The following is a 23,534-nucleotide window of genomic DNA, read 5'->3' as shown; positions in this document are numbered from 1 at the left end:
CACACAGCGCATTTTATTATTATTTGAATTATATTCTTATTATGAGTATATTCCATATATTATATATTACTATATGTTTTAGGCGGGCCGCCAAAAAGATATTCTGCGTCGGGCGCCAGTTATGCTCACTACGCCACAAAAAGGAATAAAATCGATTTATTAAAAAAAGACAATCTATTCTTCTGGTTCGTTTTACAAATACATGTGAATGTTTTATGTGCTCTGTATATAGACAAAAGATGTTTATAATAGACTTTTACAATATTTATTAGCCCAAAAAGGGATAATAGTCTTGAAATGGAATTTTGCATAGGTTCATTATAAACGGCATATCATTTTTCAAATTGTAGCAACCAAATATTATCGCTTTGTATTACTTTTACAGAAATTAAATAATGAAGAATCTGCATATATGTATGTATATTCCTCCCGTTGTGAAAAACAATGGTACCTTAAGTCATCAAATTTTGAATAGCGCAGTTCTCAACCCAAGAGCACCTGGAAACTCCAATTTTGAAATTCGAATTTGTTTTATTATTTATTTCATATTTTGTAAAACATTTAACGATTTTTTGATTAACGAACTCAATGATTTGAAAGCTAACAATGGCAACCATTTCGAATTTTTTTTTTTTAAATCTTCAGCGACTGATCTTTAGAATTATCTTTAGAATTTCCGACCTGTCGGAAATTCTAAAGATACGCTGTTTTTAAACATTTTGTGATTTTGCTTTTGAATTGAATTTTATGTGGTTCAAGTGCGAAGAGCTTGATATTTAATAAATAAAATTGACGTATAGAAAGTTAATAATAAAAAGACAAAAAAAATTGTTAGCTATCTTAGTAAGAAAATTTAATGTTGATCTGATGGAATGACTAAAGACTGAAAAAAACAATATGCCAACACTTAACACTGCATCTGGAATTCTAAATATAGGTTGCTATGCAGCTTTTAGAAATTTTGTGATTTTGTTGTTGAACTTTATGTGGTGTAAGCGCGAAGAAAACTGTGCTTAATAATAAAGCTAAAAAGGAAAAATTCTATTTTATTATTATCCTCCTTTCATATGTTTAGAACTAAATGGCAAAGAAATTAAAATACTATGACATTTTTTTTTCAGGGAAAACTTTGTTATGTAATAGATAGTGACACTAATTTAGAAAAAATTGTGTGGTATGAGTTTTGTGAACTTTTTCAAAGAAACAACCTATCGATATAAGATCAAAGAGCAAAATTTCTAGTGCAACATTTAATCGTTAAATGAAGTGTTATATCCAAAACTATATAGTTCATACCGCAATCGGAATTAAAACATCTTTTGATCATTTAGCGCATTTTCGCATACTTGAATTTCTTTGCTCGTCGTCTTCTTCGGCGGGGAAAAAAAAAAAAAAAAAAGGAATATACCTTCTATTTGAATGAGATTATTTTGTTTGCCGTTGGTGGTAAAAGATCTAATTCTGTATATAGTTTAACGTTCTCTTCCGCCATAAAATGTGCATTTAGAAAAAAAATTGGTCTATAAATAATGAATTTGTTATTAAAAATCGTGATATAAGCATCTCTTACGACTTTCATGAGTCGTTGGAGCTTTATATTTATAATTTAGGTTTTAATGCTTCCCCAATCCTAAAAATTTCTCAGTTTTCGCTTTCTTTAAGGCAGAATTCTGAAAATATTTTAGCCGCGATTATTCTTTAATCGACGTGCGCATGTCTCAAGATGACAACAGTCTTGAATTAAGATGCAGAATACTCAAAATATCGATTATATTTTAGAAATTCCCATATCCCAAGATAAGAATAATACTGAAATGTAACAAATAAAAACATTTCATAGATACCACAGCTATGTGACGCTAATTTCACACCTGAACACGTAGGGGAGTAATTGTAACATTATTTCATACATATTTTGCAAAAACATAACCCATCAAGCTTTTGGATTTAGCACTGACGTTTAATGGAAAACTAAAAGGAAAACTCTTCTTAACAAACTTATCAAGAACGTCTGAAATGGGAAGACTTCTACAAAAGCTGATTTCCAGAGAGTTCTCATTTCAGCCTCTCCTTTAGGGTCAACACTAAATATGAAATTGCTGCAAAAGCCTAAAGTTGGGTATAACCCAATTTTTTTTTTTTTTTGTTGTTGTTGTTGTTGTTCTCATATAGGAAGCATGCAGAAGGAAAGAAAAAGGCCTGAAGTGGCACTTTATTTTGCCACTTCTAGAAAACCTGAAGTGAGAAGGTCTGGCATAAGTCATCAGGCTAATTTGCTACAATTTGTTACAAAAGATTATTCCTGATCTGGAATAAAAGAAACATTAGATTTTGTGATAGTTACTGAAGAACGAGCATCATTCCATGTTCTGTCTTTGTTACTCTTATCTTTTGGTTAAATTAAAGTACAAGTCTTCACTTTCAATATAAATGATCACATAAATCTCCAGGATTGAAATTCGTTGGAATTTAGACTACGGAACCTCTGAAATAACATTTATACTGAAATTATCCAACATCATTCTTAAAGTTAAAAGACGCTTACCGACAGCATATATTAAAAATCTGACGTGTACACCACATGACTTCCTTGTACGGAATATTAAATTATACGCATTTTTTCTTGCATTTCGTTTACACTTATTGAATTTAATTAAATCTACTTCGCCGACAGCGCATAAACCACAATAGAATAAATGCATTCTTTAAAATTCACACTATTTGCTTACCATAGCGACACTCTGGCGCTAGGTTCACTTAACAGTATTATATTTCGTTCATATTATAACTCAGAATGCACAAAATTTATATCATTTAAAGAATTATCTAATCGCTGCCACATTTTATATTCAAAAAAAAAAAAAAAAAGCTAGAACGATGTATAAAAGAAATTAAGCAAACAAAACAAAAAAGAAACAGTTTTCACAGACTATTGAGTATTTCTCATTCAATTGATTCAGTTCTCACTTCGCGACAAGGCAAAAATACATAAAAACGCAAAATATCTGTATTAAAAATTACTAATTATTAAAAATTAAGTAAATGCTAAACACTTATTTTCTCAAAAAAATTCCAGAAAGGATTAAACATGATTTAAATCGCAATAATAAATGAAGGCGTTATCTTTGTTGTTGCGAAGCTACGTTTCTCTAGATTGGCAACAAATTCACTACTCTGCTGTTTCAAATGTAAACAAGCAATGGCCGCCATCAAAAAAATTATTAGGCTTAGTGGCACTTAAACAACTTTTAAATTGTTGATAATTCTAAAAATATTGCATACAGATTTACTAAAGGCATAAAACCTTAACCGGAAGATAAGAACAACATAATTCAATCATTTTTAAAGCAAAAAATGTACAATTTACAAACATATAAGAGTAAAGAAACTGAGATCACTGAGCTGGGTAGCAGAGTAGATATATTTATAAATATATTTATATACGCCTAGCGCGGCCGATTGCAAGCAAAATACGAGGTGCACATCTACATGTTATAGTAGCCCTATATACAAAATTTCAACGTTCTGAGGCTACTCGTTTTTGAGTTATGCGAGATACGTACGTACATACGTTCGTACAGACGCCACGAAAAGTTCTCTTCAGAATTTATTTTAAAGCAGTTCTATAATTTTTTTTTGGAGGAAAAGAGTCTTTTATTCTGTCCTTACGTACAGATATCACACAAAAACATTGTTAAATTGCATTCAAAAGCGGTCAAAAAGGATATTTTCGTTGAAATATGCTGCCTGAAACTTCTCGCGATAACAATACTTCATTTTTACTTCGTACAAGGAAGTAAAAAATAGTACATCAAACAAGAGAATGCTTTATAACGCATTTAGCTAGTCTTTAGCAATGCTCGACGTTGATAATCAACCTCACTAATTGTGTATTTCCAGTGTAATATGGTGTGATGCAGCTGATGCTACGACTGATGGATATGCATTGCAGCTGGAATAGTTACATAATAAAACACCATGCAAATAATCCGCCGTGATAAATATTCTTTGCTAACTGTTTTACTGTAGATGCAAAATTCATTGAAATATATATCCTTTAGATCCTCAGTATATCTCCCGGTGTTTGCACGAAAAATTGTTATGTATTGCATTTAACTGTTAAATTGAAGTGAAAATTGTTATTTATTGCACTGTTCTGAAAATCTTTCGATTTTTAACTTAATTTTTTAAAATAATGAATGGTTTTCAACTGACTGAACATTTAAAAGTAAATAAAACTGCGTTAACGAAAATAGGAAGTTATGAGACAAGAATAATGCTTACAATCAAAATTTATTTTAGAAGCATCCATTTATATCCAATGTTCTACAACACAATGATTACACCTCAGATCTTCGTGGTAAGAGCAATAAGGGGAGCGATTTTTCCGGAATTATTTTTGCCACTGGTGAAGTTTGAACAACAAAAATAGTGTTAGCACTGTTTTTATTGGAAAGTCCAGGTTCGTTAGATTCGACTTTAGCATGGTAACCGTTTGTATCTGTATAATATTCCACCTTCCTGTATATTCCAAGAGGATCTACATAACCGTAGCTGCCTCGAATGTCTCCATTTTCGTTGCGAATTTCTTGTCTGTGTTGAGAACTCCCGTTTCCATCATTCAGTTTGTAAGCAAACTCGTATGGTTTCAGAATTTCTTCTGGTTGGATTTGAAGAATTTTTCCAGTTAATGAATTCATAACATAATTCGATGGAGATAATGTGTTAATTTGATGCTCCGGGGGAAAAGGTATTTGAGCTTCATTGATGTGATATTTGGCTCGATCTGAAAATAAAAGAAGTTTTACGCTATTAAAATGACAAATGATTTTATAAAATTTTTTAAATATTTATGTTTCATATTACGTATGGTATCCTTATGCCAACAGCCAGGATATAAAATATTTTATCTCTGCCTTTTTCATAGGTGAATCAGTTGTGAGCTGTAGCTTAGTAATTTTAAGCCAAATTTCAAACGTCATATCTAAGCCCGATGTTCCAAGAAGTAAAAAATTTCTTCTTTTTCCCTTTCTCGTTTTTCGTTTTCAACAAAGAATATTCTCCAAACATTTCATAGTATATAACCCAGCTATACCTAAAGCGCTGCAACGAAGACGAAAATTCAGATACCAATTACCATAACCTTTTTAAAATAAAATCTGTATGATAGTTTCTTAATAACGTAATTTTCTTAATCCGTAAATTAATATAGCCAATTATAAATAAATTTTAAAATCACAAAGATCAAAATTTCAAAAATAATCTGATTACTATTTTTGTGATTTCATGAGCATTGACTGAGAAGTAGAACATGTACGTAAATGCAATCCTTTTGATTTCTAATGTAAGATAAATTACATGAATGAAAGGCAATTTTTTATTCCTATTATGTAAATAAAAACAAAAGTTACTTTTTATTTTCAATTAATTTTTATCCTCCAGCGGTGAAGATATATATATATATATATATATATATATGTAATATACTAAGTGCGCAGTCATAAATCCGGTACTTTTAACGTCTGGCTGTAGACATGGCTGGGTGGATAAGGTATGAATAAGACGCTGACAAAACTAATTTCGGCGAATAACCATCTTTATTTAGGCACATCAAAAATTATTTCATTGGCAGACAAATTACTTTTCGATCATAATTGCATACAAATAAGACATCATTTTAGGCAGGGAAGCATAAGCAACGCAGAGCTCTTTGCATGGCAGAAGCCAAGGAAAAAAAGGGGAAGGAAAACATATTTCGTAGGTGCAGAGAGTATTCTAAGCTATGATTGGTCAATATTAGCTTTAGTCACCTTTTTCAAGCAGTGTTACGTAGTTTGGAATGATTTCAAATTCGGGAGAACAGATGAATGTAGGAGGAGAGCATCAAATTTGGAATGTTAATTTTAAAATCGCCAATTATTTCTTAAAGCAGTCATCGTATTTTGCTATATCTTACATATGACTGATATTTGTGGCCACAATCACTCGGCACTCTAGTCGAGCCTTTCCACAGAAGATTTACATTTTTGATATTGTTGAGATAGAAAGCAAGCCAGCGAAATTACATCTTAGCACAGTAGAGAGCAAAAGCTGAAGTGCGTAGTTACGAAAGATGGAAGCACGGCGAAGAGAAAAGTTTTGGTTTACAAAGGCAGTTTCAGTTCCCAATTATTACGTCATCAGAGCTGCGCGGGCCATAGAATGATCTAGAAATGACGCAATGCAGAGAAGTTACTACGATTTTAGAATAGAGAGGGAGAATTAATATTTATAATTATATTATAATTCTGATTCATATAATTTTATCTTACATATTTATATATATGTTGAATATATATTGAATTTTACATTTTACACAAATAATTTTAATGTTAATAGTATTATTTTAATTTAAAAATTCTTTTTCAGAAGAAACTAATGGAAAATATCTAAGCTTAAATCAGTTTCAATGCAAAGCATCAACCGCGTGACCTAGGTCATATACAGGCCACATTTATTTCTTACATTATGTCTGCAGGTTTTTCTTTCGCAATTTTTTTTTAAAAACACAGCATGATAAATACAGGGTTCCAGACCCTAAAAATTAGAAGTAGCATGTGACAGAATCATTTTGCCTTGTTTATTTAAAAATTTCGTGACACAAAATTCTACGTACTTAGCATAGCCAATTATAAATAAATTTTAAAAACTTATATACTGAAACAAATGGAATGTAGAATACTGATACAGAAAATACATGGCATGATTTTCAATTCAAATTTTTAGAATTGAATTACAAGATCAGAGACGCTTTAATGGTCATAGATTTACTCGGACAACGCCATTAACACTTTCATTACTTAAGTTTTCTTAAATATGCATAAGAATGCGGCAAGTCTTTACGAAAACATAAACTACGAATAACATTGTTATCATCATTAGTGATGCTGTACGGACGTTCTTAATACGTTACTCGAACGTGCCATTAGCTCCAATATTGTATCCATTATAGAACTGTGCATGAACTAAATTAATGCTTTGGTAGAACGTTGTATAAACGTTCTTTATAAAACATTCATTACATGAGAGTGACATTAGCATTGGTATTAGAGGTGCTGTTGCCCGTTTTAGAACTTTCTAGTAGAACGTTGTACGGACATTCTTTATAAAACGTACTTTACACGTTACATGAGAATGCCATGAACATCGGTTCTAGACGTGCTATTACTCGTTTTAAATCCGTGACAAACAGACGTAATTTACAACATTCTCATAAGATGTTGTATGGACGTTTCTTTACACATTAAATAAGAGTATTATTAACACCGGTATTGAATGTGTTATTGTCTATTTTAAACCTGTAACATGATTCAGAACGTTTCGCCTGAACGTTTTCAATACGCTCGTGAAACTGTTTCATTGAACCATAACTCTGAATATTATGATGTTAGTTGGGTTGCTATTCATGTATTTAAATGTAGAATTTGAGGCAAAAATAGTATAATTATAATTATTTATCATAAAAACATGTACAAGTGATCGAGACACAAAAGTTTCACCAATGGTGGTACAGGTGCAGTCCCATCGCACTAACTGAGCAGCTTCTTCCCAAATTTGATGGAGAAAACTCAATGGATCCGACCGGTTCTCTTATTTCTCCTCATAACCCCCAAACCAGGCCGCCTAGCTAGTGTAGAGGGCAGTGACGATGACTGGCGTACCAATGGCTCCAGTTCGAAGCTGGGGAAGTTGTGGATGTTTCTAAGTATATAGTGTCAGTTCGATAAGCAATGCTAAAAATGCGTGGTAAACCGAAAGTCCTGTCGAGAGGCTGATGTTAGGTGAAGAGGGGTGGGAGATCCACGGACCAAAATTAGGCCGGAAGCTTAACAGTTAGCAAGATCCAACCATAACTAATATACACCTAAGAAAATGCACAGGTGCCGGCTTTGCTTCAATCCGTATCTGTATCATTAAACCTCTCCAAAGGATTTTCGGTCCACCAATATTTTAAATGCCCCCATGTCTTACAAACATTATACACTTACAAACATGCATACCTTCTCCCGGATACGAACCAGGGCCTCACGATATAGCAGTTATCATAAACAGATGAAATAAATTTTAAGTAGAACCTAACTGGCTTTTTAAGTTTTTAAAATGCGATATTATATGAAGCTGTCGATTAATGACTCAAATCAGGAAACATTTATAGTTATTCCACGTTCTAACTGAATGGGCTACTTGAAGTTTTCGGGCTTTTCTTAGGCAAACAACTCTCGGTAAACCGTGAAAGGATTAACATTACTGCGGATCAACCAGATCTTGTTTAAAAAAAAATGTTATATGTTATTTATTGTAGAACGATGGGAAAACTTTTATCACAAACCTATAAAATAAAAGCAAAATTTCTGCAGGAAAATGCAAGAAGAAAAAGAAATTACCAGAGATAGCATCAGTGACAGCAGACGATATCACTGTATTTAGAACTGTTTTTATTCACGATAGTACGTAATTTAACTGAGCATAATCTTGACTAAAATTTTGTTATATTACCCATAAAACATGAGTTGCTAAACTGCAAACATAAATTATAACTATCAATGCTCTGCTTCCCATTGTCTCCTTTCAAAATACAAGAGCAATATAAACAAGAGCATTTTTTTTTTTTTTTTTTTTCTTTTTAGAGATGCATTCTTCTCGTTTTGGATGCTAATGTAATTTGAGCAACTTAATGAAATTATTCACCAAATTAAATTGCAATAGTTATAAGGTATTTCTCCCGCCTTCTTGGCATGCCTTCGTGGTGTGGTGGTCTGCACGCTGGGCGCGTATTCCAGAGGTCCGTGGTTCGATTCCCGGCGAAAGCGTTGCTAATTTTTTACATCTCCTGCTTCCAAAAAATCCTAGTGTCTCTACATAGTTAGTTAAAGTATAGCTTATTCGTCTTTCTTTGGCGTGTGTCCCCCCTTTTTTTCTTTTAAAGCTGTCAAATAAACTATGATTTTGGGTAAACTATGTAGCTTTCCATGACCTCTATTTTATGTTCCATGGTATTAAGTCTATTAATCGGAAGTCTACTGTATATAGCGTGACTACGGAACTAATTGCGCTTAGAATGTCGTTCACGATGGCCCATCTTGACATATGAGATAATGCCCTAATCAAAATATTATTCAAATTCAATCTGTATTTCCATCCAATCCAATATTGTCCCACCAGCAGCCAAGTGATAACGGTGTTAAAACTAGGTTCGAACCCTGACGAAGGGACTGGATACATGAGCATTTTCCCACATGAGTAACGTGGATAAAAACAGTTTCCCTGAAAAAGCTATCCACGAAATCATCCTTCCCCATAGGTAGATAGTCTTCGATTTGCATTGGATTGCCTTAATCAATTAACCTTACCTTCGGTTCAATTCATAATATATAGTTAATCACAGATTGAGCGGGAAAGCTGAGAGATAGTTCACCTCAAGTTACATTTCTGACGATTTATTCGGTTAGCTGTTTGAGGTAATTGGTGATTTGCTTTGAAAGTTCTTCTCATAGGCATCGTATTGCATAAATAATGTGATTTATCTTGATCAACCAATCCAGTCCGACAAGCCTCTAAACGGCTACAAACTAGCGTTTAAGTCTGCAGACTTGTCTTTAAAACTACAGATAAACGTTCACAATTGCAGTTCTGAAGTGTATTTATTTAAGACAAACAACTTATTTTAATATATAGCTTTATTTTAATGAATTTGTTTATTCCTTCTTAAAAAAACCAAATGGGAAATGAATACGGCTGAAAAGTATGCGTATCGTTGATCTCGAAAAGCATCCGAAATCTTGAGATTTCTCATGCTCATTTTAATATCACACATCTTTTTGACATTTATATTTGGTTCAATTTTTAGAGACAATGAAGTAAGCATCATGTCATCTGCGAATGGTTTTTGCATAATTAAAATTAAAAAAAGCTCGAAACTTTTTTTTAAAATTTCGACTATAATATTTAGTATTTTCATATTAAATTCTTATCTGTACCTTTTTTATGAAATTAAATAAAACGATAACTGTATTGACTAATTAACATGATCACATTCAATGTACCCAAAAGACTATTATCTTTATATTAAGGGATGCCTTCGTAGAGGACCTTTTGAGAGAAATTGGTCTCTATTTATGTTGGATGTAAAGAAAGCACCTTCGTCGAAAGGAGGTACAATGTATGATCATGTTTGTATAGCCCTAGCAATCAGTTTAAATTTCATGATTCAAACATTGTTTAAGCCTCGTTTGTATCCGGGTATGTATCTTCATCGTGTATCAGTACAACTATATCATTTTTGACTTCCAGTGCCATGAAATATTTGAAATTTTGTTACAGACTAGGCTTACGTTAAATGAAGTTTTCTATATGTGGGGTTAATGTTAATCTTCTGATACGTAGGTTAGGTCAAGTTTATATGTTCGGTAAATAAATGCATCGTTGATATACAGAGGGTCGTTCACATTTTATGAAAATAATTTTACCTTCGAATTTTCTCATTTTCAGATAAAAGTTTGTCATTTTTCAGTATAATCGTCTGCTACTCTTTTGTTTTGATTAGAATGCAGAATAAGGTATTTATTTTGGAAATACCTCTTAAATATGACTGATGGTTCGAATTTTGCGTAAATACACTTTCTGAGGAAAAATATTCATATCAACAAATCGTAAAGTCGAGATTTTCTTATTTCAAAGAAAGGTATTTTAAATATATTCAATTTAAAAGATACGAAGCGTCTGGATGAAAATAAAAATGAAAAATTGTCCTAGAAACCGAATGCTAAAACTGTGCGACTGCAGGTAAATATCAAGAGTGTGAAGTGCTGAAAGAAAGGTCATGGACTCAGAGATTGCATTGGAACTGGGAATGTTTCTTGGCGCTCTGAGTAAAATCATTCATAAAGATTTGATTATATGAAAATTACATGAAAAATACTTAGCTGCTAATAAATGGAAATTTGTGGTAACAGTCGATGAGGCATGGATGTATTTCAGTGACTGTGACGAAGAAAGATCACTTTTCTATTGCTGAACCGACGAAAATGACCATAATGGCTTTGTGAATTTCCAGAAAAAACTCCAACTGTATTCATGTTAGTTGCAGAATTTTGTTACAACGGTAAATTAAAAGGGGAAAAAAAGTCTCACATAAAGCTAAAATTAATTCATTGTTTGTTAGAACTAATTTTCGGAGAAGAAATTTCAGACTTTTCTGGGAAGAACATCAGTAAATTTGAGCTTCATATGAACAAAGTCTGTAGTCACAAGTCTAAGTCACTGCCGCTTATTTAACAAAGAAAGACTAGGAAACAAGAATAAAATGTATCTCATTTAATGAAATACTCGTAAAATCACTTGGCGCTTCTCCCATGGAATTTTGCCCCTTCGGCTTGTTAAAATGAACCTTTAAAAAAGAGCATCTGAAAACACTGAACGGACCTAAGACAATCGGAAACGATAAAAGATAAGTGGAATAAAATAGAAACCATCCAAGAGCAAAGGAATAAAATTAGCATGATAGTGTTAAGGAATGGTTTACTTTCATGGAGAATTCGGGCTAGAACTACAGCCAAGAATCAAGGCTACCAAATGAAAATTTGCATAAAAGTAAATTCTCTAAATCGTTTCCATAAACTACAAATTGATCTTCCGTATTTTTGACTTGCGGTATTTTCAAACAATAATGGGCTTCTTAGAATTTTATCCCCATCATAAGTCTGGCAGCACATAAACAGTTATTTTTCATCTAATACTCAATTACCCGACTACGTGGTAAATTTTAGTATTCTGCAATAACAGATAAGATTTGTAAAAGAAATAAATTTTACTTACCTTGTGCCGTAGCACTACTGGCGAAAAGTATCAGCATAGACACCAAAAGGATCCCTGAAACTTGAAAAGAAGACATAGTGAAAAGCAGTGCTGTTGTTTGGTAAGAACGTGCTCCTGTGAACTGTCTTGCTTGCAGTCACTTCTGCCCTTTATATCTGAAACAAATGACTTCTTGAATATTTGAATAAATGCTTGGGATCTTCTTTTTCTCATTTCAAATACCTTCACGCCTCAACGTCGAAGACACGCCTGCTGCTAACAAAGAAATGATGCTAAACAGACCTCTCAAGGAAACCGAATATAATAAAACGGAAATTTATCAGACTAACTTTTATTTGCTTTCCTAAAGTATAAACTTTTTGTTTCCTTAAAAAGTATGCCTGTGACAGACTGCTTTAAATTCCGCTTCATATGAATACAAGTGATTATGTATTTCCAATAATAAGCCATATTTTTTGTACCCATATGAAATAAAATTATAATTTTTCTGTATTTTTTAAGATGCATTTAAAGATACATATTGCATAATTTACTGGAAAAAAAACAGAAAAATGTGAAAATATTTAAAATTTAAATAATTGTTTTTTTAACACGCATTAAGATGCACATGAAAATGTAGTGAAGAAGTGAATATCTTTAGTAAAGTAAAACTAAGAGGTATTCATGTTAGTATCGCTCCCTCTAAAAAGATTGCTGCATTGCTGAACGAGACTGTTCTGAATCTTTCATTTTGCTTTCATTCAACAGGAAAAGAACAATTAAATTAAATGCCTCTTTCTATATATGTAAGAAAAGTAAAGAATATGTAAAAAATTAAGTTAGCAGAGAAAATTAATTCCCTTCTGTATTCTAAAAATAGTAACCTCTATTTGCACTGCATCATTTCGAGAAAAATCTATGTCATATGACTCTTACATATTTCTGATGATGTAAATGAAACTAAAACTCAAACAGCCAATCAGTGGCGGCTCGTGGCTAAAATTAGTGGGGGTGCTGTTCCAAAAAAATTTAACCTTTGTTTTAAAAATTGTCTGAAAGAAAACAAACATGTATAAAAAGAAAATTTATTTTTAAACATCAGGAAATCTTACAATAAAAAAATTAAGCATTTCTTAATTACTTTAACCAAAATTTTTACAGTTCACTCTTTCTTTATTCATTTAAAAATGAAATCCATTCTTCTTGTTTTACTTTGCGCGAAACAGTTAATAATTTTATCCTTGATCTCTGCATGACAACTGAGGAAATTTTTCTTTATTGAAAGCAATGCAAGCGCATTTAGACGTTCCGAATTCTAGTGATTCTTAGAACAGTTTTCATTCTTTTCAATATTTTGCCTTTGATGTAGTCATTGGAACTCTCAAGAGAATTTTTATCAGTTTCGTAATTCCACTAAGAACATCATCTAGATTATTATCGAAGATAAATTTCAGTAGCTCATTTAATTTGTAGTATTCATGGATATCAGACCTACAATAGAATACTTTTAGCTCAGTTTCAAGCTTTCCTTTGTCAATCATTGGATATGCTTCAGCGGTCAGTACAATTTCTTCTGTAGAATGTTCATTTCCAAAACTAGCGATGCATTTCTTGTTTAACAATTTCGAAGCTGCTAAGTGTTTAGTGGAAGAATATCTATGCATTCTATCAATACATAGTATAAAGTCACATATTTCCTTCTTCTATTCTTCTGCCATCGGTGTCTTTGGAAAATTCTCACAGTACTTTGAGTTTCTTAATTCTAAGATAGCAGTTTTGGAATTTGTTATATATTCGTTAACTTTAAACACACTAATTTCTCTGAATTGCATTTGATTGTATATTATTTCAACATGAGGCATCTGATTAAAAAGCTCTCACCAAAACTTGAAATTATCATCATTTAGATATTTTAAAATTCCTATTGCTTTTGCAATAGGAACAGTTGTTTCATTTGTTGTTGTTCTGCATTTGATGTTGATTGAATTTCACTAAGGCAATTTTTTAAAAGGTTGCAAATTTTCATGAGCTCTGTTTATGGTCCGTATGATGGTTTGGTGTTTGGTGTATTTAATTAAGGCAAAGCACACTAGGGCTATCTGCCTAAGGGGAGGGATGCCTTCGTGGAGGACTTTCTAACGGACACTGGCTCGTATACACGTTACACATGGGGAAAACCACGAAAACGCCCATGCAGCCAGCCCGTTCGCGGGATTCGAACCTCGGACCGAACTACCAGTGTTCAGCGACTTTACCGCTCGGCCGCTGGTGGTCCGGTCCGTATGATAAAGTTCCACCTTGTGCAGAAATACCACACGCGCGGAGTAAAAAGAAATCACTTTTCGAACAACATGCCAGAATTTCGGCACTGCAAGAGCGACAGTGCTCTTCTCTCTGCCCGGCTCGCGTGCTGCTTTCTGTGTGCGCAGAGCAGCCAAACACCACATCGCTGGAACTGTGAAGCGCGCAGTTCCAAAGACTTTCGTACCTTTTGACAAAGTGGGGGATGGCTACTGACATAAAGCTTAAGGATTATGTATTGTAAAAGTATAAAGAAAGAATTAAAGACTAAAGGGCACACTATATTAAATATTTAAAATAATAATAAGTGGAAATTGGGGGTGCTGCAGTTCCACAGTGCTTATTACGAGCCGCCACTGCAGCCAATAGTAATTTTACAGCAATATTAACCATCCAGTAAAAATGCATTGAGAACCAAAACTAACTCAGTCTGAATTAAGATTTCACTCTGAACATAACATTTGCTTTCACCGCTTTGGCTTAGCTGGACTGCTGTCTATCTGCTGCTTCTTTCTTGCTACAAATTTATCAAAAATGTACATTTTTTGGAATGGGCACAATTAATGTGCCAACTGGATTGCGGCCACAACATGTTTACTGAAATAAAAGTGAATTAAATATACCTTGACTGCCAAATTTCTTATTCATAGTGGATCGTCGTTTCAGCATTCTAAGACATCAAAATTCTAGCTGTTCATTACGGATACAACCGCCTGCGTTCTACTACAGAATCTATTACATATATATATGCAATGCAAAATAGAACAAAAAAAACAAAAGATGTGTTTAAAATATTGAACTCTGAATAAATCACATGTCAAAACCAAACCGCCAGAAGCACAGTGGCAAACTGCAATAAAAATGTGGGGGCAAAATATGCCAAAACCAAAAATAAAATATGAAATTTACATCTTTCGCTGCATCGTCATCAAATGGTTCGTGCAACGAAAGAAGTAAGTAAATAAAACAGTCTGTTTCAGAACCGACAAAGATACAAAGTTTAAAATTTAAAAATTGTCCTAGAAATAAAAGTAATACTTGTCTTTGTCAGTTCAACCTCTATAGGCCGAAGTAAACACTGCGAAAAACTTCAAAATTATAGCATCAAACGCTTAGACAAATTCAAGAAGAAATGAGAAGAAAAGACACATTTAATAAACACAAAATATAAAACATTTCGAAACCTAATCCACTTGAGCGCGCTTATGGCAGCAGCAAGGGATATTAATAACGCCAAATAATGTTGCTGCATGCATACGGGCTCATAATGGATTAAATGTACACTGAATTAATGATAGCTTAATATTTTTTTCCCAAAAGAAATACTTTGCAGTTCAGGAACTTCCCACAAAAGTACTCGTACATCTCTTTTCAGTATCACAGAACACAATAAGTAGTTACACTTCAAATTATTAAGAACGTTAACCACAAAGCAGTGAAAATCCTTTCCTAGTGACATTTGTCTTATCATTTATGCTGGCAACTTTTACAGAGATGACTGTCCTCGATAGGTTACTTGTACTCATATCGGACTTTTCTTTGCAATTCTTAGGATTGTTAGAATTCTTCCATTATACCTTATCGGATATTTCTGTTTTCAGCTATGGACCCAGGAAGTAAACCTCTGTTCTTGTTGGTAAAACTGTTATATCATCTTGAGCTATTATTGATGGAGCTATTATCATTTTTCTTTAATTACGAAGGGGGTTATGTCCTCAGAGGCAGAATGCAGTTCGTTATTTTTAAAGAAAAATTATATTTCCTTAGAAAGTCTAATTCGAGTATGCAGGATCTTTAATATCTGTCACATATGCCGTGTAATGGTAATCGGCACTTAAAAACGTGATGTTGACATTTAACTTTCCACCGATGTCGATTTTATCAAGGGATATAGCCTGGAGGGTAATATAGGGTGGCGTCGGATGAGTGATTACTTTGGAGTCGTTGAGCCAGAACTTTTCTTATTGATGTTAACATTGGCTTCTGTATCTATGGTGTTATTGCAAGGAACTCATTTATAGTACATTACTGCCGCCACTGATTGCAAAAATGTAAAGCACTTTTAAATTTGGATTTTCAATATCTAGCAACCTCCGCTTTGCAAGATGGCCACTAATTTGTTTCTTGTGTCGTCTGGTCGCATAACAATCTGTCTATGTCATATTGTTTATATCTCCCACCCCCGAAATGTAATTACTCCTGCTATGTACATTGCGAAAAAAAAAAAAAAAAAAAAAAAAAAAAAAAAAAAAAAAAAAAAAGGGGGACTGTTTTATATCTCCCGTTCTACTGGGCCGATTGACAAAATTCAAATTGCGTTTTTCATGTCTCGAAAGCGCGACTTAGGATACATATCAGATTTATATATAGCGTTGTTCTAACATAGGTATTTTGACACAAAATCGGACTTTTTCTGAAATAACATACCAATGCTTTTCCATATTTCGATTCTACGACTCAAATTATGCCTAGATATTATATTTTGTAGAATTTGGTACCAAATTTACGAAGAAATTCAAAAATTTATCTTGGTGAAATTTTTTCAGTTTGGCCAAGAATAATTCACTTGGCGAACTCTTAATATATAGACATCAATTTTCCTTTCCCTTCCATTATGCCGGAGTGGGAGAAAAAGTCACATCGTTCTACTTCTAAATAATTTTAGCAAAGTGTTTAAACCACATCGGATGTATTATCACTTTCAACAAATATGCCAAGTTTCAAAACTCGACAATATATAAATTCACGTATATCTTCGGAAATTTTGAATAAAAAATTGTAATTTTTTGCAGGTATTTAGAAATACGTCTACTTTAAGATGATGTTAAATTTTTTATAGATTATCATTCAATTTTTTTTTGAAAAAATTATAAAAATTATTTAAAAATACAAATTTTAAAAATAAATCCCAAAAAAAAAAAAAAAAAAAAAAAAAAATGGGTAAATTTGAATTGGAATGAACCTGAATTTCGAAATATGAAAGGAAGTATTAAATAAGTTTAATAAAAAAGAGAGATTAATAAATATATACCAAACTCGATTAACATTGAGAAGCTAAAATTATGAGAGCTAATTTTTTAAACACTACTCGTGCGATTTTTAAAAATTGGTATGTTATTTCAGAAAAAGGTTCGATTTTATGTCAAAATACCTATATTAGAACAATCCTATGTATAAATCTAATACATATTCTAAATCGCGCTTTCGAGACATGAAAAACGCAAGTTGAATTGGCTCAGTAGAACGGGAGATACAGATCTGTCCCATTTTTTTCCCGCAGTGTACATTGTACCGTGCTTTATTTGTAATGCTAATTATATATGTTAATGCTCTGCTCTGGATAATGGTGGACGTGGAGCCGTACTGATTAACCGCTATGGTAAAGGGACAATACCTTCATCCCCCGTCACTTATTACTTTCTTGTGTCCTTACTGGAGAGCGGTCTCAGTTTCCATGCCTTCGGGTGTTCTGCAGTTCCTTCGTACGTGCGCTTTACTGCCGTAGTTGCAGCACTTTAGGATGGATTTCTTTCCATTCATTTTTCGCTTTAAGTAACTGAATTTCCTTTTAAAATCGTCTATACGGGCAGTCACTTGATCCACTGGCTCCTGGACATCAACAGCCCTGATAAGGTGGCGGTTTCTACGGTGTTATTGCTGATCTGCCTTGAATTTCAGGGTGTACCATAAAGTACTTTTTAAATCCTTCACATCTGCCATTCGCAGGGCTTTTCAGGATTCCGTACCATTGATGAAGTATGACAAGACTTCCCTTGTTTCCGATAGACAGTCCGAAAAGGCGAAAGGGGACAGCCTTCTACCATCCGTCGCGAACTCCTGGAGTATTTCCTTGGACTTCTGTTGGCGAGATTTTAATTGAAGCCTGTTATAGGCTTTCATAATCATCTCGCTAAAGCACAGCTCCAACGCACCGGCTAGAGCTTCGAAATCTAGCTCTGGTTTTCGGTAAGAGTTTGAAGGATATCCGTTACATGTGCTCTCAGAGAAGCGGGGAGATGGCACGCTTTGGCCTAAGAATCCCATCCATTAGCATTTGATACTATAGAGAACTGCGTCTTGTACACTTGCCAGGAAGTGTTTACATGATATGTGGGTAGCTTTTAGATAGGGATGAACAGCAGAAACTCTGCAATCAGTTTGTTGTTCAAGAATAGAAACTCTAGAATTTATCCAACTTCAACTGCACCTGTTCTGCTTTCCGTAACCTCGAATTTCTTTTCTATTATGGCAGTAATATCTCTTTTTATTTGTTCCGGACCTGCTTTAATGTTTTCTTGAATTAATCTGGCGTCTACTCCCATCTTTTCTTAGCTCGCTTTCATCTTTTCTTGAACTGTTTTCATATACTTTTTAACAACTTAACGGCTCCTTCTATCTTTTCTTGGAATGCAGCAAAGGCATTCACCAGTTGCCTTCGTTTTTCATCCATCGCTCGTGTCACCTGCCTTCGATTCCACTTCTGGCACCAAAAATTGTTGCATGTGTTCAGGTTCGTAATGAAATGAATGCACACAGAACCGATAATAGCTTGATAACATTTATTTTCCCAAAAGAAACATTTTACAGTTCTGGAATTTTCGATAAAAATAATCGTATAGCTCTTCTGAGTATCACAGAGCACAATCAGAAGTTACACATTAAACTACTAAAAACGTTCAACACAAGGCAATGCAAAGCGCATCTAAAAGGCGAAGCTCTCATGAAGATCTCTCAATATTCCAAAGTCAGCTCTGAGCTAAAATCTGGCAACTAATGCTCTTTTAGTGCATATAAGCATATCCGACAGCGTCGCGAACATAGGGAAAAATCCGTCCTCATAACTGGATATGTTTTCCCATGATATCATTTCCTCTATGCCTAGGAACGCCTTCATACTACTTGTTTAAATTTTGATAGCACTATTGGAAAGACTAGTATTGTTAATGAAGTGCGTTGTTTTTGCGTTACCATGAGATTATATTTCTTGTGACACTCTTCTGCGATGAATTTAATATAAAATATGATGTGTTTTGTGCCGTATTTTCTCCCTCTTTTCCACATGCCTTCGTGGTGTAACTAAAAGCACACTCAACGCGTATTCGAGAAGTCCGGAGTTTGAGTCTCGGCGAGGGCACTACACATTTTTCACGTTTCCTGCTTGAAAAAAACCTAATAACTCCACAGTGGTACCTGAACTAAACGCCAGTGAACGATAATTCGTCACCATCAGGATTTGGCGATTAGGTACTCTCATTTTCAGTCGCCCTTTAAAAGGGGGAGTATATAAAGTATTTTCTCTCTTCTTTCCGTATGCTTTAGCAGTGTAGCTGGCAGCACACTCGACGCATATTCAGGAGGCCCGAGTTCGAGCCCCGACGAGGGCTCTGTGCATTCCTCAAGTCTTCTGCTTCAAAAAAAAAAAAAAAAAACCTAATTGCTCTATAGTAGAGATGCATTAGCGTTAAAGCAATACGATATATTTGTGTTACAATGAATTTACATTGTTTACTGCATTGTTGTGTGGTGAATTTAATGTAAAAGATGCAGTTAAGGGCTATTAATTTCGTTTTGGCATTTTCCGTCGGTTCACTATAAATATTGGTTCACTTTTCAAATTGTTGCCACCAAATATTAGAGCCCTGCATTATATTTAAAGAAATTAAATCAGGAAGAATATGCATGAATGTATGTATGTTTCTCGCACTGTGAAAAAACAACGGTACCTAGAGACATCAAATTTTGAATAACGTAGTCCTCCATTCGAATACGCGCACCTGGAATCCCAAATTTGGAACTTGTTTTATAATGCTTTTTGTCATATTTTGTCAAAAATTAAAGAAGCTTTTACTCTCGGATTTTCAAAGCGAGCAATGGCAACCTTGTACAGAAAAAACATTTTTATCTCCAGCGCGCGAGACTGTATATCGGAAATCCTAAAGATATGCTCATTCATATACTTTGTGATAGTGCTGTCGAATTGATTTTTATGGTTTAAGTGCGAAGAACATGATATTTAATAAGGTAACACACAAAACGTTAAAAAACGCCCCTTTGGGCATAATATAAAATCTAACATCTTTCCGATTTTTTTTTTATTTTTAATTTTTTTTGGAGATTAATTCTAATTTCTTCCAGCATGTTAATTCCATAAATGGTATTAATATTGGATGCAAATGTTTCCAATAAACGGATTCCTGAGGATTTAAAACCTGTCGTATTAAAACTGTCGTCATTTTTATTATTTCATGTTCATTTTATATCCATTCTGTGCACATGCAAAACTTCAAAACATTTTTCGCAATCGGCAAAAAAGACAAAACATTTTTCGCAAACGGCAAAAAAGACAAAACATTTTTCGCAAACGGCAAAAAAGATGAGAGCTAATGTAATACATTCTAAATTAATAATATTTATAGTCAATCTGAAAAAAAAAAATAAAATTTGATTTTGAAGGTAAGAATACTGTGTGTTTTGAAAAGAGAAATACAGATACTTTATATTTTAATTGTTTAATACATTGTCCATTTTTTTAGTGTGTGACATGTTTTTGTGTTTGTATGAAAGTAGTGTTCATCGGGGGGAAAAGTTTCTTTTCTTTATACTCGTGTATATTCAGCGAAATATATTGTTGTGATGATAACAATAAATACAATTTTTGCTTTCACTAAAGATAACAGAATATTAGAAATGTGAAAGAACCCACAAATGTGAATTTATTAAACATTTTTAATATTAGTTGACTTAGTTTTAAGTATCTATATATGAGAAAACTTATTCAAACAAACAAACAAGCACGCAGGCAGACACTCACGTACGCATACGTAAAGATAAATGAAAAGTTTTATATAGATTCGAATCGTTTTATATAGAATTTTTTAAACTTTGAGCATGTTTTCAATACATAATAAATACTCGTAATGCTTTGACTAACAACTGATACGGTTACACCTATACAGTTACAGTCTGAATCAATTACAGTTATCCAATAAGAATATGCCGCCCAACCGGTATAGTGGTAAGCGTATAGTGATTTTTAAATTTCCTTAAAAGGCATATTGGTAGGAATTTCGGCAGAAATATACAAAAATAAAATTTTCTTGATGCTTAGCTCATGTATTTTTCAAAACCGCCGCTCAATTGATATTGTGGTTAGCGTCGCTAAATGCCGTGCCGAAGGGCCCGGGTTCGAATCCCGGAGAAGGCATAGATATGTGTAAGTGTATAATGTCTGTGCGGCATGGCGGCACTCTAAATATGCGGCGAGCCGAAATCCTTTCATGTGGTTTGGTGGAAAGGGATAGGAGGGGGAGATCCTTGGACCTGTCCCCCCCGGGGTGCTCTCCATCAAAATTGGGGGCGGAACTCAGTTAAATCGCAGTGTCACCTGAATTGTGCTCAATGCCAACGGCAGGCGTAAAATAGCGCTCCTTGCCACGAGAATTTCCGTTGGCTTGGTCTGACTACTTCAGACAAGTGAGCATAAACAACATAAACAGCAAGAACAACAACAACAATAAGAATATACGTTACGCTAATAAAACAGGGAGCCGACCAAAATGTCGCCAAATGGACATCGAATTTGACGATGTTTGGTGATTTCCCGACAAATTTGGCGAAAACAATTAGTCACCAAAATTATTGCCAGCTTGGCCATATCTTGCTAATTTAGCGAGACAGCCATTTACCTCACCTTAAATAGACTCTTAAATAGAATATAGTCTTATATTTCCGGCAGAGCTTCCCTCGCTTCAGACTTTCCATGTTACATTATACAAAAGATACTACAATTTTACATATAATTTCACTAAAATTATTTGCATACATACAAAATTCGTAACAATATAAAAAAGATATTGTTACGGATTTGGTATTTAAGTAGATAATGTTAGTTGAATTGTAAATTAAATGGTTTTATTTCCCGCGCAGTGCAGCGCGTGACGAATATTATAGGAAAGCTAAGCCGGATAATTGAAGATACAAGAGCACGTGCATTTAACATTAAATAAATAAATATCTCTTTTTGATTTCGAGAAAGTTCCAGAAAGTTCTCGCGCGCGATTTAAAAATCTTATAAAAAGGAGGAAAACCTCTCAATTCAGTTAGTCAGTGATTTTTAGTTTGTTTCTTGTTGCTTTAAGAGTTTGTTTAGAAAACTGCTCTTGTTGACAGTAACGAATTCGCGGATTAGCTTTCTTTAGCTGTTTTTGAATTAAGTTCTTTGAACGTTTGAGTAGTTAAAAGATAACTACTGTGAGATTTTGTAATACTGCACGTATATTTGAGGAAATTTAAGCATATTTGTTGTGATAATAATAAATTTTTGTTCATTTTTCATCGGACTTGTGCATTCAATTCAAACGAACCCGTACGCACACAACAATTTTTGGTGTCAGGAGTGGGGTTTGAATGCCAATAACAAGAGCAATGGAAGAACAATTGAGGCAGCTCATTAGTGCTTTTGCTGAGTTTCAAGAAAAGATGGAAGCTAGCCAAGCATCATTTAAAGAAGAAATGAAAGAAAAGTTGGATGCTGGACAGGAAAAGATTAAAAATTCTGTTAAAGATGAGCGAATTCCGTTAAAGAGTAGGAAAACTAGTCAGGAAAAGATGGAAGAATCAGGCAAGGAAGAAATGAAAGCCGTTCATGCTGGTCAAGAATCCGTTAAAGTAGAAATGAAGACTGTTCAAGAGAAGATTGAAGCAGGCCATGACGAAATAAAAAGAGAAATTACTAGCGTAATAGAAAGCAAATTCGAGGTTATGGAATTCAGAAAAGACGCCGTTGAAAATAAGGTTGGAGAAATTCAAGAGAGAGTTTCTGCTGTGGAGCAAAAAATCGAAGGAAGAGTTACGGCCGTCCAACTTCGAATCGAACAACAAACTGAAGAAAAAGTATATGTCGTCCAAGAACATGTCGAACAACAAATTGATGACAGGATTTCTGCTGGCGTCCCCAAAGAAGTTGACAACCTAAAGAAATACATAGCGACAGCAGGAAACAATTCGGAAGGTTTTAAATTTCTATCTATGCTTACTCGTCCCTTTCTGAAGCTATCTACAAATGATGGGAAGACTTCCTGGCAAGTATATAAGACACAGTTTTCTATAGTGGCGGAAGCGAATGGATAGGATTCCCAAGCTAAGGCCTGTCATCTTGCCGCTTCTTTGAGAGCAGACGCCGTGGATATCCTGCAGACTCTTCCCAAATACCAGAGATTAGACTTTGGAGCTCTATCCGGCGCATTGGAGCTGCGCTTTGGAGAGAAGTGTTTAAAAGACTACAGCAGGCTTCAACTGAAATCCCGTCAGTAGAAGCCGACCGAAACACTTCAGGAGCTCGCCACGTATGTTGAAAGGCTCTCACATCACGCCTTTTCGGAGTGCCCGACAGAAACAAGAGA

At 34.0% G+C, this 23,534-nt stretch overlaps 1 protein-coding gene across 1 annotated transcript; it reads right to left on the bottom strand.

Moving 5' to 3' along the window:
• Positions 1 to 4,274: 4,274 nt before the first annotated feature.
• On the bottom strand, positions 4,275 to 12,000 carry LOC118191936 (uncharacterized). Its single transcript, XM_035362802.2, has 2 exons — positions 11,854 to 12,000; positions 4,275 to 4,786 (listed from the first exon to the last, which is right to left on the bottom strand). Exons 1-2 carry the CDS (start codon positions 11,927 to 11,929, stop codon positions 4,341 to 4,343), a joined length of 522 nt encoding a protein of 173 aa, XP_035218693.1. The 5' UTR covers positions 11,930 to 12,000; the 3' UTR covers positions 4,275 to 4,340.
• Positions 12,001 to 23,534: the final 11,534 nt, after the last annotated feature.

This window comes from Stegodyphus dumicola, chromosome 10 (genome assembly GCF_044657685.1).
Source record: "Stegodyphus dumicola isolate Sdum_Otavi_A_Nest chromosome 10, ASM4465768v1".
Lineage (NCBI taxonomy): Eukaryota > Metazoa > Arthropoda > Arachnida > Araneae > Eresidae > Stegodyphus > Stegodyphus dumicola.
This window is presented reverse-complemented; position numbering and strand designations above follow the sequence as displayed.